The 15,581-nt window shown below is 43.2% G+C and overlaps 1 protein-coding gene across 1 annotated transcript in view; it reads left to right on the forward strand.

Moving 5' to 3' along the window:
* Positions 1-15,581, forward strand: part of SNTG2 (syntrophin gamma 2) — a 350,315-nt gene that overhangs the window by 223,007 nt on the left and 111,727 nt on the right. The window contains exon 9 of the mRNA XM_017514037.2: positions 5,965-6,092. Coding sequence (XP_017369526.1) covers positions 5,965-6,092 — 128 coding nt within the window. The remainder of the gene's footprint in view (positions 1-5,964; positions 6,093-15,581) is intronic.

Raw genomic sequence — 15,581 nt, forward strand, 5'->3', positions numbered from 1 at the left:
CACGGCCAGTCTGTAACAGCAGAAACCAGATCAGTGACCACCTTGGACTGGAGGGATTGCCTGCAAACAGGCACAGGGGAAGCATCATGGGGGTAAATTCTGTTTCATAATTTGGATTCAGGCTGCATGGGCTATATACACTTGACAAAACTCATCAAACTGTGTACTTAAAATCTGCATATGTTATTGTGTGTCGTTTATGCCTCAATATAGTTTAGTTACAAATAAAGTGCAAAGTTTTTCAGTCATTCACTATAGACAATACAGCAACACCTAAAAAGTTGCCTTGAAACCTATTTAAACATATAGTATTAAAGCCCCAAGTGTACAGTGATGCCCCCCTTTTTTATTTTTTGAGAAGAAGTCTCGCTCTGTCGCCCAGGTTGGAGTGCAGTGATGCGATCTCAGTTCACTGCAACCTCCACCTCCCAGGTTCAAGTGATTTTCCTGCCTCAGCCTCCTGAGTAACTGGGACTACAGGTGCCATGCTACCCCACCCAGCTATTTTTTTTTTTAAGACGGAGACTTGCTCTGTTGCCAGGCTGGAGTGCAATGGCGCAATCACAGCTCAGTGCAACCCCTGCCCCTCAGGTTCAAAAGATTCTCCTGCCTCAGTCTCCCAAGTAGCTGGGACTACAGATGCGTGAGCACACCCAGCTAATTTTTTGTATTTTAGTAGAGACAGGGTTTCACCATGTTAGCCAAGATGGTCTTGACTCCTGACCTTGTGATCCGCCTGCCTTGGCCTCACAAAGTGCTGGGATTACAGGTGTGAGCCACTGCGCCCGGACAGTGATGCCCCTCTTACCTATAGTTTTACTTTCCCCAGTTTCAATTATCCACGATCAACTGCATTCCGAAATATTACATGAAAAATTCCAGAAATACAGAATCATAAGTTTTAAAATTGTGCACATTCTGAGTAGCTGATGAAAACTTGTGCACACACTGCTCCATCCCCTCATCACGAGGAGGACTAGTGCAGTAATAAGATGTTTATGGAGAGACCACATTCTCACCATGCTCTTTACAGAAGAGTGATATAATTCCTCTATCATATTAGCAGTTATTGCTAATTTCTTACTGGGCCTAATCTATAAATTAAACTTTATTATAAGTATGTGTGTGTGGGGAAAGCATAGTATATATCCATATGGTTTGGTACTGTCACAGTTTTCAGCCATTCACTGAGTCCTTTCTATATTCAAGAAATGGTTGTTATTAAAGCCGAAAGGCTCCTGAGAGCAAAGGTTTATCTTCAGATTCCACTTTTTTAAATCTATGATCTAAAATATTATTTTCTTGTATGTATTTAAAAATTATTATGTGCTGTATGATCTTAACTAAGTTTTAAAAACCAAACAGGAAAAGATCATGAGAAATATACAAAATGGGTAGTAAGGATTTTTTTAAACCTTTTTATATTCCCCACCTCTTGTAGAATGTGGTTGTGGTTCTGTGATAATCAGCGAATGTAGACTTAGCGTGTGCTCCTAACACTACTTTGGGTCTATACTTACATGCCTTGAGGCAGAAACACCGGGATGATACGCAGCTTATATAAACTGGGAACTTGTAAGTGGTTGAAATATTTGGAGGCTTTTGATTTCATCTACTTTTATTCATTTCTAGTAGCTTTATAAAGAGTACGCTAAAAGTACTTAATTTTACTTGCATTTTCAAAACGGATCCATCCAGGCGTAGGGACCTCTGGAGACCCGCCTCTGTCCAGAAGGTTTATCTTGTGAGTGTGGCAAATCCCAGGATGGAGTCACTTTTTGTCGGCCCCAAAGAACCAGAGCTGGGAGAATGCAGAGCAGGGAGCTCAGGCTCGCATGTCTGCGGATGAAGACTGTCTTTAGAACTTCTAAAATCACCCCACGAGTTCTTTCTTGGGGACCGCAGCAATTTGAATACTGTGCTTTAGAAAGAGCACGTGCCCAGGGACCTGAGGCCACCGCTTGCTTTGAGTCTCTGAACCTGATGGCCTCATCTCCAGCCAGCTCCTGTGAACATCCCCTCCGCCAGTGGAGGCTCCCCGTCGCCCTCTGCTCTTCGAAACGCCTGTGGCTGGCATCTTTGGTTCCAATCCTCTCTTCTAATTCTTGTATACGTTCAACATATTGGGAGATATATTTCTCTAATTTTTTGATTGACAATCTTATAACAATTGTGGCATTTCATAGTAAATGCCCTGTGAGTTGGTTGCTCAGTCATATATAAATGCTGCAGGATGGCCTTTTGGGGTCAGTTCTTTGGCAACTTTTGACTTTATTGTAAATTAAATAGAGGAAAACATGTTCTCATCTAAAATGGGTTTCCACTGCTGTGGATGGATGCAGATGGCTTTTGCGACCCTGGAGATGCTGACCTCTGCATTCCTGTCGTAAGCAGCACGGTGACAAAAAAGCTATAGGGTTTGTGGTCAGCTGGTAGGGACGTGCCTCACTGTATCTGCAAGCTATTGAGTTGACGTAAGATTTGGGACCAAGGTGAGAATCACGAAGCTCTGTTTTCTGCAGGACATGAACTCCCTCAGAGTGGGGTTTGCTCAGATGAGTGGCACCTACCTGAGGCCTTGAGCTGGCTTTGGAGATGGCTGTGTGGGAGGCAGGCACAGGACAAGAAGGCCTGTCCAGGTACCCTGCACATGGTGTTCTCCTAAGGAGAGGAAGCTGGAGGCATTTCCTCCAATGTCAGTGTCCAGCTTGACAGCAGAGAACAAACAGCTGCGTGTGCCGGGCAGCTGGAGAGGAAGGCGCTGCATATGGGTAACCCTGGCATGTCCCTTCTCCTTGACCCTCAGGAGGTGGGAGCATTTGACCTGCTGACCTAAGCATTAGCTCTAAGAGACCTGGCTTCTGCCCTAACTGCTAGATTATGGAAAATATTTTCTCCAGATTGTGCAAAATACTTTTCTGGAGGAAAGTGCATTCAATGGGACATGAATTTCAGGGTTTATCAGTGGCGTCTGAGTGAAAGCATAACTCTGAAGAGGGAAGGAGGAAAAGCCTCCCATAAAAGTCCACGGTCTGGATGCAAAGCTGCGCCAACAAGCTCTGCAAGCAGCCTGATTTTATAAAGAAAAAGTGGGTTTTCTTAGTGGGGAGTTGCTTTTGATCCTACACTTTTGAAAGGTAATCTTCAACTGATTTTATGAAAGGATCCATACTATTTTTTAAAAATATTCTGTATTGTACAGTAGAGTCCCCAATGCAATTTTAAGTGGTGGTTTTGCAGTATGATTCTAGTATCTCTGAAAACAGCACACTGCAGCAAACTTTCAGTCAACAACAAGGAGCATAGCGTATGTGGCAACACACACACACCTTGATAGGATGAATGCTACGGCACAGGGTTAGTGTTGTGCATGCAAAAACCACAGTTAAAATTAATGTGATAGCTAAAAGCATGCCGCAGTATGCAATCATTTGTGATGAATTCTTACACAGGTTGCAGCATTCTGTGTAGACAAGTGCCATTTCAGCAGAGCTAATGTGAAATGCATAGCAGGTGATCCGAAGGCATTGCAGTGCTGTTCTCGTGCATGCACAAAGGCGAACCTCTTACCACGTGTCAGAATGTAACAGAAAAGGGTAACAGTGAATGAATATCTGTAAAATTCACCTGAGACTTCAGATGTTCCAATATTGCCACTTTTGCCATTGAGCTATTGGCCATGGAATAAATAAACATATAAAAGCAATGTTAGGATAATAACCCAAAGCCAACCTCTGGCTGTGTGAGTTTTCGTTCTGCTTTCTGACACATCTGTAGATGGCAATGCCACCTCTTCTGTGTGATGCCCGACCCTCCCCAGTGTCCATTCCCCCATCCCACCTGCACTGGGTGAGAGGCCCTTCGTCTAAAATATTAGGGCAGGGATGCAAAGATGATTTGAGGTGGAGGAGAATGAGGAAGGAGCTTATATGTTAGCAAAGATGAAAAATAAATCACCTTTATTAAGTGTGAGTGGTGTGCAGAGAGTCTTATGGAAACCTCATCCACATGGAAGCAAAGCCTACGGGTCCCAGGGATCTCCAGTGAAGCCCTGGGGGGCAGCCCTCAACCAACCATTGACAGTTCAGCTGCACAGAATGCTTAGGGACACTATTTTTGGTAGGTAAAGCTGACCGCAGAGGAGACTTGAGGTGGACAGGGTTTGCTCTCTAAGTTGTGGATTAACCAATGTATGATGAATGCTGTTATATGAAGTCTCAAAGAACATCCTAATACATTGTGGACATTCGGCAGCTTAATACTCATGAACAAGCAAGGAGGAAACACACTCACACCACCCTTGAGCATCCGAAAACCCAGGTCTGTTTTCTCATGGCATCGCTGCTTACAGAAAATCCTGCAGACAGATGCTAAGATTTCAGGTGTGACCGTCCCTGGATGGTAGGGTCCACAGAGCCTCGGGCTCAGGCTTGGTGTTTCCAGTAGCCACTGAAGCAAATTGAAACAGCAGAAATGTCTCATGAGTGTGGGGCCTGCGTGTGAGTGTGGGTGACCCCTGTGAGTGTGGGGCACACCCGTGAGTGTGGGTGACCCCTGTGAGTGTGGGGCACGCCTGTGAGGCGCATCCATGCTGGTGGCTGGGGCGATAGCACCTGGCTCACTCATAGCGAGCCGGGCTCTGAGGTCAAGATGGCTTAGGCAGCTCAGGCTCCCCTTTGAGAATGTGGAATGGGATCCGGGTGTGTCCCGTGGCCCGGCACCACCTTCTGACCCTTTCATTGTTGGACGCTCGCGGGGCTTCTGCATGGTGCTGGGGTGGTTGTGTGGCTCTTTCCCCTTTTTAGACCAGCTTCCTCTCGAGAGCTGCAGACCCGCTGAGGCCTCCCCACTTTTCCATCTGGGCCTGGCTCCGACCACAGACAGAGGGTCATTGCCACCCATAATAAGGCAGACCCATGACCTGGACACCACTGGTATGTTAGCAGCCATTCTGTCATGTGTCTCTCGACCGAAACTGGCTGACAGGACATTTCAGGTTGGTTCTGGTTTTATGTCTTTCTCTTGGTCTCTGTGCACTGAGCCCAGTGCTGTGCCTGCAACTTTCACTCCAGATTTAGGCCTCTCCTCTCCTTCTCCTTCCTTCAGCTTCCTCTCTTTGATGCAATAGGCAGTTAGAAAATAAACAACCCTGCGTGATCTGCACATGAACTCCAGAACCTAAAGTAGAATAAAAAAAAAAAAAGTGACACATATACACTGTGGAATACTATGCAGCCATAAAAAAGGATGAGTTCATGTCCTTTGCAGAGACATGAATGAAGCTGGAAACCACCATTCTCAGCAAACTAACACAGGAACAGAAAACCAAATACTGCATGTTCTCACTCATACGTGGGAGTCAAACAATGAGAACACATGGACACAGAGAGGGGAATATCACACACTGGGGCTTGTCAGGGGGTGAGGGGTTAGGGGAGGGATAGCATTAGGAGAAATACCTAATGTAGATGATGGATTGACGGATGCTGCAAACTGCCATGGTACGTGTATACCCATGTAACAAACCTGCACGTTCCGCACATGTATCCCAGAACTTAAAAGTATAATAGTAATAAAAAAAAGAAACAGGTTTTGGGTAATTGCATAAATTAAATATAAAATAGGATTAGATATAAAAAATAAATAGCTCTTCATTCCTTTCAGGCTGCTTAATTCTTTGGCATAAATTTATCAGAAGAATGTCATGCACATGTACTCATTTTTAACTACATCTAAAGCTGAATTAATAATAAAAACCTTTAACTTTAAAAAAAAAGAAAATGGAGAAGATTTCTTAAATCCAGGTAGAAGAGCACTTCCTTCTTCTGAACCTTTGAGAAACAATCTCACTTGCTTTTTATTGGCTGAAATGTGTTGGAGCTGAGCTCGGCATTCCAGGTGCTTGCAGACGCCTCTCCCTGCACGCAGCCTCTGTGACGCTTCATTCTCCTTTCTTCTGCACAGGCCCCGTCGTCACCCTCCTCGCCCATAGCTAAGGACCCAAGGTATGAGAAGCGCTGGCTGGACGCTTTGTCTGTGCCTCTGTCCATGGCTCGCATCTCAAGGTACAAAGCCGGAACGGAAAAATTCAGGTGTGTGACCGTTGTTTGCGTCGGGAAAATGTGATGAACCTGGGCACTTTTGCCAGCTCCCACAGGCCATTGACCACTTCAGAGACTTGACTGTGATGTTAGCAGGTGCGCCCGCTGTCTCTGGTCGAATCAGCATTTGGAAAAAACAAGTTAAACATCAAAAGAAAATGAGAAGTCAGCTATCAGAACAGTGAATTTATCACTAGGAATAGTTCTATCTAGGGCAAGGTGGCATAGCTACTTCTCATGAAACAGCCATTAGAAAAAGAAATTCTATTTTTAGTTTTAAATGCTGACAGAATTAGACTGGATATAAAGACTGCCTTCTTGTCCAAGTCTCAGATGATTCTAGAAATGACATTTAAGCTCCACGGCCCTCTTTTTCTTCAGTAATAAAATGAGAGGGTTTGACCAGCACCTGTGTTAAATAAATGTGAACTAGTTTGTGAGCTTGGTTAATTAAATAATTTCAAAGATGTAACTTTTCAAAGATAAAAAGATTAATGTTTCCATAGCTTTTTCAGTAGAAAAATGTATGCTTGGCTAATTGTGCTATTTAATCACTGTGGAAAGGCCCAGAAGTAATGAGTTGGTGAATTTTCTTTTTTCATTCTTAAGACAGATGTGTAGAAGTAGCAAACCTTCTGTCAGCAAAGGAAATGCTTTTTAAAAAATTGAGCACTATACTTCTTAAAGTGTGTGTGATCTGTATGAATGTGTGTGGCTATAGTGTGTGGTGAGCAGACAGTACAACCTGAAATTCCCCTTACTGGTCCTTGAATGGTAGGAAAAGTCTAGCAAACACTGCTTTTCATGAAGAGTCATACTTAAGATTTTCTATGTTAGTTGGTATTAGCTGTACAGCCTCTCACAAAGGATGTCCATGCCTGGAGAATAATGTTTATGATCCTGTCGCAGGAACAGGGACAGTAAGCTGATGTTCAGATTTGTGCCCATCTTTGGTAAAGAGAGACAAACTTAGTAAAAGATATGTGTCTTCCTAGAAGAGTGAAAAGACAGGTAGAGAGATACATGAGGGTGGATAGAAGGAGCGATGATAGGTAAAGTAGATGGATGGATGGGTGGATGGATGGATGGATGGATAGATAGATTATGTTCTGCATAATAATGTTTTGGTCAGGGACAGGCCACATATACCATGATGGTCCTATTAGATTGTAACGGAGCTGAAAAATTCCTGTTGCCTGGTGATGTCAGCCATCATGACCTCACAGTGGAAGGTGTGACTCAGGTGTTTGGGGTGAGGCTGACATAAACAAAACTACTGCACTGCCAGTCAGATAAAAGGATACAGTAGAGTTCTGGAGCTTGATGTTCACTCACTGCTCACTCATGGATTCACCCAGAACAACATCCAGTCCTGAAGGCTCTATTCATGGTGAGTGGCCTGCCCAGGTGTGTCATGTTTTAACTTTTATACCATATGTTTACTTTCACTTCTCTATGTTTAGATGTGCTTAGATACACAGATACAGTTGTGTTATAGTTGTGTAAGTATTCAGCACAGTCACATGTTGTGCAGGTTTGTAGCCTCGGAGCAAGAGGCTACACCATGTGCCTAGGCGTGTGGTAGCCTGTATCATCTAGGTTTCTGTGAGTGCACCCCGCAATGTAAACACAATGACAAAATCGCCTAATGACACATCTCTCAGAATGTATCCCATCATTAAATGACGTATCACTTGGATATATAGATGAATTATTGGAGTGATAGAGGGGCTGAAATATAGATAGATTACAGAGATATACATAGATGGATAGGTAAATAGCCATTTGTAAAATATAGCAAAATGTTTTTTTTTCCCATTTATTTATTTTATTGTATTTTAGGTTTTGGGGTACATGTGAAGAACATGCAAAATTGTTGCATAGGAACACACATGGCAGTGTGATTTGCTGCCTTCCTCCCCATCACCTACATCTGGCATTTCTCCCCCTGCTATCCCCCCCCAGCTCCCCACCCCCCACCGTCCCTCCCCTATTTCCCCCCAACTGACCCCAGTGTGTAGTGCTCCCCTCCCTTTGTCCATGTGCTCTCATCGTTCAACACCCGCCTATGAGTGAGAACATGCGGTGTTTGATCTTCTGCTCCTCTGTCAGTTTGCTGAGAATGATGGTTTCCAGGTTCATCCATGTCCCCACAAAGGACCCAAACTCATCGTTTTTGATGGCTGCATAATATTCCATGGTGTATATGTGCCACATTTTCCCTATCCAGTCTATCGTCGATGGGCATTTGGGTTGGTTCCAGGTCCTTGCTATTGTAAACAGTGCTGCAATGAACATTCGTGTACACGTGTCCTTATAGTAGAACGATTTGTAATCCTTTGGATATATACCCAGTAATGGGATTGCTGGGTCAAATGGAATTTCTATTTCTATGTCCTTGAGGAATCGCCACACTGTCTTCCACAATGGTTGAACTAATTTACACTCCCACCAACAGTGTAAAAGTGTTCCTACTTCTCCACATCCTCTCCAGCATCTGCTGTCTCCAGATTTTTTAATGTCCGCCATTCTTACCGGCGTGAGATGGTATCTCAATGTAGTTTTGATTTGCATTTCTCTTATGACCAGTGATGATGAGCATTTTTTCATATGTTTGTTGGCCTCACGTATGTCTTCTTTTGTAAAGTGTCTGTTCATATCCTTTGCCCACTTTTGAATGGGCTTGTTAGTTTTTTTCTTGTAAATCTGCTTTAGTTCTTTGTAAATTTTGGATATCAGCCCTTTGTCAGATGGGTAAACTGCAAAAATTTTTTCCCAATCTGTTGGTTGCCGATTCACTCTAATGATTGTTTCTTTTGCTGTGCAGAAGCTGTGGAGTTTGATTAGGTCCCATTTGTCTATTTTGGCTTTTGTTGTCAATGCTTTTGGTGTTTTGGTCATGAAGTCCTTGCCTACACCTACGTCCTGAATGGTTTTGCCTAGATTTTCTTCTAGGGTTTTTATGGTGTTAGGTCTTATGTTTAAGTCTTTAATCCATCTGGAGTTAATTTTAGTGTAAGGTGTCAGGAAGGGGTCCAGTTTCTGCTTTCTGCACATGGCTAGCCAGCTTTCCCAACACCATTTATTGAACAGGGAATCCTTTCCCCATTGCTTGTTTTTGTCTGGTTTGTCAAAGATCAGATGGTTGTAGATATGTTGTGTTGCCTCCGAGACCTCTGTTCTGTTCCATTGGTCTATATCTCTGTTTTGGTACCAGTACCATGCTGTTTTGATTACTGTAGCCTTGTAGTATAGTTTGAAGTCCGGTAGTGTGATGCCCCCCGCTTTGTTCTTTTTGCTTAGAATTGACTTGGCTATGCGGGCTCTGTTTTGGTTCCATATGAAGTTTAAGGTGGTTTTTTCCATTTCTGCGAAGAAGGTCATTGGTAGCTTGATGGGGATAGCATTGAACCTGTAAATTACTTTGGGCAGTATGGCCATTTTCACGACATTGATTCTTCCTAACCATGAACATGGAATGTTTCTCCATCTGTTTGTGTCCTCTCTTATTTCGTTGAGCAGTGGCTTGTAGTTCTCCTTGAAGAGGTCCTTTACATTCCTTGTTAGTTGTATTCCTAGGTATTTTATTCTCTTTGTGGCAATTGTGAATGGAAGTTTGTTCTTGATTTGGCTCTCTTTAAGTCCGTTATTTGTGTATAGGAATGCAAATTGTCTTTATTTGCAGACGACATGATTGTATATCTAGAAGACCCCATCGTCTCAGCCCCAAACCTCCTGAAACTGATAAGCAAGTTCAGCAAAGTCTCAGGATACAAAATCAATGTGCAAAAATCACAAGCAAAATGTTTTAATAGTTGGTACGTCACTGTGAATTCCTTGTAGAATGTATCCATGTGGCTTTCTTGCAACGTGTTTCTTTGATTTGGGATTAGTTAATTTGGGAACCAAGTAGAGATCTGGGCATGTATCTGTCTTGACAAAGAAGGAAAAACTGCACGATATGACTTTTGCCTATTAATGTATTTGAATTAAATGGGTTTTTATAGAAATAGAGCCACTGGATTTCATCAAACACTTTCTAGCCCATCTGCCATTGAATGTGATGAAGACTGGCCTTTCTAGCTTTGGTGTAAGGATGAATTCAGGTCATAAGATGAAATGCCTCCACTCTGAGGACAGGACAAAATCTCTAGTTATATTCGTCCATTGTCATACTGTTATGAAGACATACCTGAGACTGGGTGATTTATAAAGAAAAAGAGGTTTAGTGGACTCACAGTTCCACGTGACTGGGGAGGCCTCACAATCATTGCAGAAGGCAAAGGAGGAGCAAAGGCACATCTTACGTGGCAGCAGGGAAGAGCAGGTCAGGGGAACTGCCCTTTACAAAACCATCAGACCTCGTGAGACTTACTCGGTATCACCAGAACAGCATGGGGGAAAAACCCGCCCCACGACTCAGTTATCTCCCACCAGGGCCCTCCCATGGCATGTGGGGATTATGGGAGCTACAATTCAAGATGAGATTTGGGCGGGGACACAGCCAAACTATATCACTAGTGATTCTTAACTAAATACAGACTTGCCCAACCACTTTAGCAGCTTGAGAACATACAGAAACACGTGTTACTCTTGGTTACAAAATATTCTGACCCACTAAGCTGCTCATACCGCAATCATGGGGATAAATACACGACATCCGGGAGAAAGAAATGGAACCCGAGAAGTCAGCTGCCTGCGTGAGCCTCAGATTCTTTTTCTGTTATAAAAGCTATCATACACTGATCTGGTTTGGATCTCTGTCCCCACCCAAACCTCATGTAGAAATGTCTTCCCCAGTGTCGGAGGTGAGGTCTGGTAGGAGGTGATTAGATCATGGAATGGATTCTCATGAATGGGTTAGCAAAATTCCCTGCTGCTGTGCTTCTGCAAGTGAGTGGGTTCTCCTGGATCTGGTCATTTAAACCCGTGTGGCAGTTCCCCACTCTCTCTCTTGCTTCTGCTTTTACCATGTAAGCTGTCTCGCCCACCCTCTGCCTTCCATCATGATTGGAAGTTTCCTGAGGCTTCCTTAGATGCAGAAGCCACCATGCTTCCTGTGTAGCCAGCAGAACGGTGAAGCTTCTTTTCTTTATAATTACCCAGTCTCAGGTACTTCTTTGTAGCAGTATAAGAACATACCAATACACACTGTAACAGCAACCCGAAAGGTTTATAATTTTTCATAAGACAAGAATATTGTTGTTTTATAAAGGCAAATATATCTTACTAGCTTTGCTGACTTTTTTAATGATTTTAAGCAAGACTTAGTATGGGCAGGAAAGGTCAAATCATAAGCATAAGGGCTCAAGCTATGAATTTTATAAAACCTGTTTGTTCTGAAACATAATTGTGTTAAAGTCCCATTTAGAGGCTGAGATGCTCTTCTTAGTTTCATCTTACCTGTAAGCTCCCCAGGTCACATTTTAAAATAGATGAGAACAGACTTGAGTGTGTTGATGGATGGGTAGAATTCTAAAATTCTTGTCTATCTTCTCCTGAGGGTTCCTTAGTCTGGGGAGGGTAGGGAACAAGTTTAGAAATTGTCAGTTCCAACTCAAACAGGTTTTGGAATCTTAAAGCAAAAGCTGTAAGCTGTAGCCCAGGAAGAATCTTCAGATATCCTATAATGGAAACATAAATAGGATGAAGAGTTTGGAAGCCAGCATCCTGTGTGTCACCTCTGACTCTGTCCTTGTCCAGGTGTGGGACCTCAATTTATAACCAGCACCTTCTAGGTTCCTTCTAAAAATGGATAGATAATTATATATATAACTAAAGTTCCATGTTATGTTTTAATACATGTTTACATTTTGGAATAATTAAATCAAACTAATTAGCATATCAGTCACATCACATCTTTAGCATTTTTGTAGTGAGAATATTTAAAATCTCTTTTAGCAATTTTGAAATATGCAATACAGTAAATACTCTATTAACATCATTGATCAATCCTCAGAAACTGCGACTTGGAGTGAAATGATGTGTAAAGAAACCAATATTCCCATAGGCTGATAGCTATAAATAAGAGATTCCTCCAGTATACTTTTGGTCACAAAACATCACCAAACTTCTAAATAATGACCAAAACACTTCAAATATTAAACATTGAAATAAATGTGAGCTATGCATACATTTAATAAAGATTAATTTTTAAAACAAGTAAGATTCTTAGTTGCCCAGTTATTTTGTTCAGGGTTGGGGAAGACAAGTCTGTGCTGCAAGCTCAGGGCTCAAGGTGGGCACCAGACCTGGGAAGGATGCCGTCTCCATGCAGGACGGCTCACACACACCCACATCACTCAGCCTGGGACCATGTGGACACAGCAGTTAAGCTTCTCTGCACATCTTCGTGGGGAGGAAACCAGAATGGTTAAAAAAAAACCATGCAGACACACAGCAAACATACAAAACTCACAAAAATACTATTGTTTCTTTCTCACCTGTGCTTTTGGATCATAGTCAAGAAATTATTAACCAAATCAAAGTCATAAAGCTTTTCCTCTATATTTTCTTTTAGTAGTTGCATAGTTTCAGGTTTTACATTTAAGTCCTTAATCCATTTTGAGTTTATTTTTGTACATGATGTGAGATAAGGGTCTAGTTTCATTCTTCCACATGTGGATATTCAATTCTCTGAACACCATATCTGAAAGAGACTGTCATTTCCCATAATATATTATTGGCACTTCTATTGAAATCAATTGACCTTAGATCTATGGGTTTATTTCTGGCTTTGTATTCTATTCCATTGGTCAGTATATCTGTGCTTATGCTTGTACCTTGCTGTTTTTATTATTATAGCTTTGTAATATCTTTTGAAATCACGTAGTGTGATGTCTGCATCTTTGCTTTTTATGTTCAAGATAGGTTGGCTATTCATAATCTTTTATGGTTCCATATACATTTTAGGATTGTATTTTCTTTTCCTGTGAAAAATATCGTTAGGATTTGATAGATACTTCATTGAATTTCTATATCATTTTAAGTAGTATGGTATCTTAACAACATTAACTCTTCCAATCCATGAATGCAGGGTATCTTTCCATTTTTTGTGTGTCATCTACAATTCCCTTTATCAATGGTGTTATTTTTCATTGTACATGTCTTTCATCTCTTTCATTAAATTTGCCCCTAGGTATTTTATATTTTTATGCTATTGTAAATGGGATTGTTTTCTTAATTAATTTCTCTTTTGTATAGTTCATTGTTAGTGTACAAAATACTACTGATTTCTGAATGTTGTTTCATATCCTGCAAATTTTCTAAACCCCTTTATTAGGTCTAACAGTTTTTTTTTTTTTTTTTTTTCCTGAGTCTTTAGCGTTTTCTATATATAAGCCTATGTCATCAGCAAACAGAGACAATTTCGCTTCTTTTTTTCTCCTATTTGGATACCTTTTATTTCTTTTTCCTAATTGTTCTTGCTAGCACTTTTAGTAGTGTGTTGAATAGAAGTGGTGAGAGTGTGCATCTTTATCTTGTCACTCTCTGCCCTCAAGTCAGCAGCAGGTAACAGGTAACCCCATCAGCCTCTGATCTATGACTTCCTTCATTCTGACCACTAGACCCAGATGTAAAGGGCCATGTGTTCAGGCTGCACCCCTGCATAAAGCTCCCTAACTCAAGGTTAGCTGAGTTGAGAAGGTGATTGCATTTGCAGAATCCCTTCACAGAAAGAGTTCTGTGGTGAATTTTCTGGAGTTGGTTCATCCTGAGAGCACAGCACTCAATGCTCTGAGCTTGTGTGTCCCACACACAGGGGCTCCCTGCCTGGGCTTCCAGGGAGACAGCGTCCTGGAGGCTGTGGCGCCTCAGTAAAGGGGCTTGCTGTGGTATTTGGACTGTGTTGGGTGGTTCTAGGAAGGGCCAGGAGATCAGCGCGTGGGCCGCACTGATGCTGGCAGAGCGTGGGCTGCGTGGGGAGCATCTGGCTTAATTGCCATCCAGGAGCAGGACACAGGAGATGGCGGGAGCCAGGCCAGGCTTGTGGGGGCAGCGGCCCCTCCCTCAGCCCAGCAGCCTGCCAGGGACCCGTGGTGGCTTTGCGGCTGGACAGCATCGCGTGTGTCCCCTGCTCCTGGCCGTCTTGTTCCCTCGTGTCTCTGGAGAGCCCCGGTCTGAGGTTGATGACGAGTGAGTCTCTGTGTTTTTCAGAGGAACTTCACAGCCCTGCTGGCCACTAGCGGGTGACAGGGCTGCTGTTTTCTTTCTCAATACACCATCTTTACATTTTCTGAAAACTTTATTATCGTGATAGAAGGTTAGAGCGTTCATGTTGACAGAAAGAGAATAATCCCATTCTACTTACATCTTTACAAATGCCCAGCTCTGTGGCACGTGTCCTACTCTGCAATAAGACCTGGATGTCTCTAAGTCTTCTCAGTAGCCAGTGCTGCCTTCAGCACCCGGCATTCCTGGTGGGGGTGTCTTCTGTGGTGCCCAGCCCTGGGCCGCCCCCTCCACGGGCACATAGGTGAATCAGGGTGTCCTGTGAGGCTCCTGTGGACCCCCTGCTGAGCGGTTGAAGGACTGTTTACTGTAGCTTTCCTGAGTTTGCTCTGATAGAGAACAAGGCTGCTGATTGATGGATGTACGGACACCCTCCGCATCCAACAGATGTGCGGAGCAGCTCTGAGTCGCCTTCTCTGGGTGGAACTGCATCTGTGCTTTCTTTCCTGGGAACTCAGAGTCGCTCTTGAGAAATCATTGATCAGCTCTGTTCATTCTACATCTGAGTCATTCTCCGGCTCACTTCTCAGGCTCCGTTACTCTTTCTCTGGGTGAGGGGTCCCCACCACACTGTGCGATGCTGCTTCTGAGATTCCCTGGGTGTTCCTCTGTCTCTCTGTCTGTCTCTGTCTCTCTGTGTTTCTGTCTCTGCCTCTCTCTGTCTCTGTCCCTCTTTCTCTGTCTCTGTCTCTGTCCCTCTGTCTCTGTTTTTGTCTCTGTCTCTATCTCTGTGTCTGTCTCTGTCTCTGCCTATCTCTGTCTCTGTCTTTCTGTCTCTTTTTCTCCGTCTGTAGCCCCTCAGTCGAGTATCTTTTCTTTTCATCTCTGAGGATTATTCATTTTTCTCATTTTAACTGTAAGGGATTAGTGCCCTTTCTAGGAAAAGATACTGCAAAGTCTCTGCTTTTGCACATCAAGATCTTTACTTTGTACCTGAGCGAGATAAATTCATAACAAGTTGTCCGCTTTAAACATTAATTTTTCTTTCCTTTGTGTGTGGAGATGTAATAGGCTCTCAGAGTTTGTGATGAAAATGAACAGGAAAGGATTTTTAAGCTGAGGTGCTAAAAGTATGGAGGAGCTGAATGGTTGGAGGTGCTGGATGGCTGGAGCAGCTGGATGGCTGGAGGAGCTGGATGGCTGGAGGAGCGGGATGGCTGGAGGTGCTGGATGGCTGGAGGTGCTGGATGGCTGGAGGTGCTGGATGGCTGGAGGAGCTGGATGGCTGGAGGTGCTGGATGGCTGGAG

Source organism: Cebus imitator, unplaced genomic scaffold, assembly GCF_001604975.1.
Source record: "Cebus imitator isolate Cc_AM_T3 unplaced genomic scaffold, Cebus_imitator-1.0 Scaffold512, whole genome shotgun sequence".
Lineage (NCBI taxonomy): Eukaryota > Metazoa > Chordata > Mammalia > Primates > Cebidae > Cebus > Cebus imitator.